Consider the following 3,612-nt stretch of genomic DNA (forward strand, 5'->3'; position numbering starts at 1 on the left):
TATATATATATATATATATATCAGAAACGTGTATATGTAAGTACGGTATATATATATATGTATATATATACATATGTGTTATTATTATACATTACCTTCGCACAGCTTTTTGTTGTTGGCCAAACGAGGTAAGAAATCATGGGTGCCAAGGAGCGGTAAGAACTGCAACATTAGAGGGAAAACGTTGCGAATGACTGAAGCAAATTAAACATCCGCCGCTTCTGCCGGTTGTAAGTGGTGAATCTTAAAATGCAGCACTCTCCCCCGCTGCCTTATGTGAACCCACTACTACAAGACTGCTTAGTGTCTGGTAATATGTGTGTGCAAAATACAATTCAACCAATCCATTTCTTCTGGTCTTTTTGTTTTTGGTGTTTAACGAAATACAACTGCGTGTGGTGAAAGAGTGTGTGCGTATTTGTGTGTCAGTGAGTTAATATATTTGAATATAGACAATACATATTTGCAGACAGACATACTTATAACATCATCATCAGTTGTAGCAATACCTATTACCGCCACACATTACTTGTCAAAGTTAGTAACTTTGTGTGTGTATATATGTATGTATGTATGTATATCTATCTATCTCATTTCATATTCGAGTCAGTATAGATAGATAGATAAAGAGTAGAGAAGGGGAGGGAGAAAGACAAATAGAAGGGAAGGGAGAAAAGGCGAATGACAAGCAGAGAAGCAGAAAAAAAGAGTAACAGATAAAACAGCAGAGAAAAAGAAGACAAAACACAGCGGAGAGAGAGAGAGAGAAAGGAAAAGTGATATAGACAAAGAAAGAAAGGAAAAAGTAATATAGCAGGCTATAGCAGATATAAAGAGCGAGGCTTAAAGGGGACGACTACAGCTGATGTGGGACACAGTAGGAATCTGTAGACGATGTCTGGTGACAGTTGAGGATGGTTGTATTATTTAATCCTAAGCGAGCAGGATATATGATACAAGGTATTCCTACTACGACCATCCTGACGACACTTTAATGTCTTTCTGTAAGGCATTGGGATTATAAGATAAGAGAAATTTGGCTATTTCTCGCAAGCCAAGCGACCATGGGTAAACTGCGGCCCGCGGGTAAACTGCGGCCCGCGGGACTTTCTGAACGGTACATTTAATTTATCAAGAAAAAAGATAACGTTCATTAAAATTATTTTGCTTTTCTTTAAGTTTTTCTCAAAAACGGTTGTCCATGCCTGATTGTATAAGCTCCCTCGTTAGTTCGTTGTTGTTGTTAAATCCTAAGCCAGCACTGAACGAGCGGGTCTATAATCTACGGGCATTCCAGCCGTGATCATCATGTCCTTTTTCGTGATATGTAGGAATTTATAAGGTTTAACGTGTCCTGATAAGACAGTAGGATGCGAGCGGGGGGGGGGGATTTGGCTGTTATTTCTAGCAGACTATGTAGAGGCTCTCTCGTTGACTCCTCTTCGGTTCAGGAAGATAAAAAGGAACAACAACAAAAAACAAGTATAAAGATTGAGGCGTTAGAGATGGGAGTCAGAAAAATAGGAATGGGTTATAACGTGCATTGGAGAGAGAGAATAGAAATAGAGTAAAACAGATGGAGAGACAGAAATGAAAAAAAAAAATGGACAGTGGAAGTGGAGGAAGAAGAAAAAGAAAAATAATTACGAGGAGTGGAGAAAGAATTATAATGAGTCAACAACAGTAGGATTGTTGTAGACAGTAGTGATTGTGAGAAGGTAGAGGGAGAAATAATAATAATATAGAGGGGAAAGACACAGAAGTTAGCGCATGAGCTAGTATTCAACTGACTTAAGTCACTTTCCATTGATTTTCATAATTATAATAAAAATAAACAAGTATCTGACACATTTATTGAAAGATGCTTCAGTGATGTAGTTGTAGTGGTGGTGGTACTTTTCTTATAGACCTTGTTCTCTTACTAATTATCAACTTAATTGCCTGTTATTATGATTATTTGCATACATAACAGAGGTGATTTCGCTACCACCGCGATGAAGAGTTTATACAGCCGCGCTGGACTTGCTAGAAATAACAATCAAATCTCAAATCATATCGCTATTTTTTTAAGGAAGGACACACTGGATAATGTAGCCATTGGTGTACAAAAATTAGGGGATAGTAATTCGTTTCGAAGGCCTTCGATCAGAAATTTGCTCTCAATGAGCGCAGAGTTGAAAATAAACAGCGGCAACTACAATAACGACATTATTACTATAACTAAGGGAACCTCTCGAGCCAAATTTCTCTCCAAGCATAAACCCTACCGTTAAAAAAATGGCAGGACATATTGGAAAAGATAGGATGGTCACCATTGGAACAACTTTGTTCTGGAGTTAATAACAATCGTATCACACATCATAAACAATACATTAATCCTTTGCCTTTGAAACACAGGACATTTTCCGGCGTGCACACATGAAATGACGCAAATAACAATTTTTTAAAACCACTACAGGAACTATGAGAAAAGCTTTATAATTACTCAGAACGCATGAAACAAGGGGATGACTAAAAGTTTGAAAACAAACAAACACATTTAAGACAAATTTATGAAAATGCTTGAGACAGGCAAAGCATTAAATCAAGCTGAAGTCAACATTGTCTTTTAACCCCTCTGACATTAATAAAATAAGGGCCCATAAATAAGCACTTAAAGGATGAATGGTGATTAAATCAACCATACGCTTCCACAAAATGAAGACCAAGTGCCAATGTTAACAATTATAATTTTCTGATACGTTAACAGGGTTTAACTTTAATGCATTCACTGTACAATACTATATATAGTACAGTATACAGAGTATTTGAAATCACGGCACAAGATCGAAACTAGTACGGCTAATTGATTCCTCAATGAGGATATTATAACAAAGGGGAGGTGTTTACATCCATTTACATATAGTTTGGGTTTAAAACTCAATAGATAGGCGCAGAAATAGCTGTGTGGTTAAGAAACTCGCTTTGTGACCACATTCTATTATAGGCCCCAAACAGACGAGTGCCTTATGAATGAATTTGGCGGCGGAAACTGTATGAAAGTCCTTTGTGTGTGTGTGTGTGTGTGTACACACACATACCGTTAAGGCGCATGGCTCAGTGGTTAGAGCGTCAAGCTAAAGATCGTGGGGTTGTGAGTTCGATTCCCGGACCAGGCTGCGTGTTGTGTTCTTGAGCAAGACACTTTATTTCACGTTGCTCCAGTTAACTCAGCTGTAGAAATGAGTTGCGACATCACTGATGCCAAGCTGTATCGGCCTTTGCCTTTCCTTTGGATAACATCAGTGGTGTGAAGAGGGGAGGCTGGTATGCATGGGCGACTGCTGGCCTTCCACAAACAACCTTGCCCGGACTTGTGCCTCGGAGGGTAACTTCCTAGATACAATCACATGGTCATTCATGAATGAAAGGGGTCTCCTCATAAAAATACAGGAGTAAGCACATAAATGTGAAACAATGTGGAAAGAAGAGTACTCAAATACCAGAGGTAGAGTAATATGCTTTATTAAAAGCAGCAGAAATATCACAAAAGCTGTTACTCAGAGTTTCACGTTCCCATTCTAACAAATCTGTCCGATGAACGGGAACATGAAACTCTTGGACTAACATTTT

General features: G+C 38.3%; 1 protein-coding gene across 9 annotated transcripts in view; it reads right to left on the bottom strand.

Moving 5' to 3' along the window:
* The window catches only part of LOC106874564 (uncharacterized), a 272,320-nt gene that overhangs the window by 55,220 nt on the left and 213,488 nt on the right, over positions 1–3,612 (bottom strand). Inside the window, exon 1 of one of the 9 annotated variants that reach the window (XM_014922338.2) lies at positions 96–607. The exons of the other annotated variants lie outside the window; for them this stretch is intronic. Within the exon in view, the coding sequence (XP_014777824.1) occupies positions 96–140 (45 nt within the window). The 5' untranslated portion in view covers positions 141–607. Of the gene's footprint in view, positions 1–95; positions 608–3,612 lie in introns of those variants that run through there. 9 annotated transcript variants of the gene reach the window in all.

The sequence above is a fragment of the Octopus bimaculoides genome, chromosome 1, assembly GCF_001194135.2.
Source record: "Octopus bimaculoides isolate UCB-OBI-ISO-001 chromosome 1, ASM119413v2, whole genome shotgun sequence".
In the NCBI taxonomy this organism is placed as follows: Eukaryota; Metazoa; Mollusca; class Cephalopoda; order Octopoda; family Octopodidae; genus Octopus; species Octopus bimaculoides.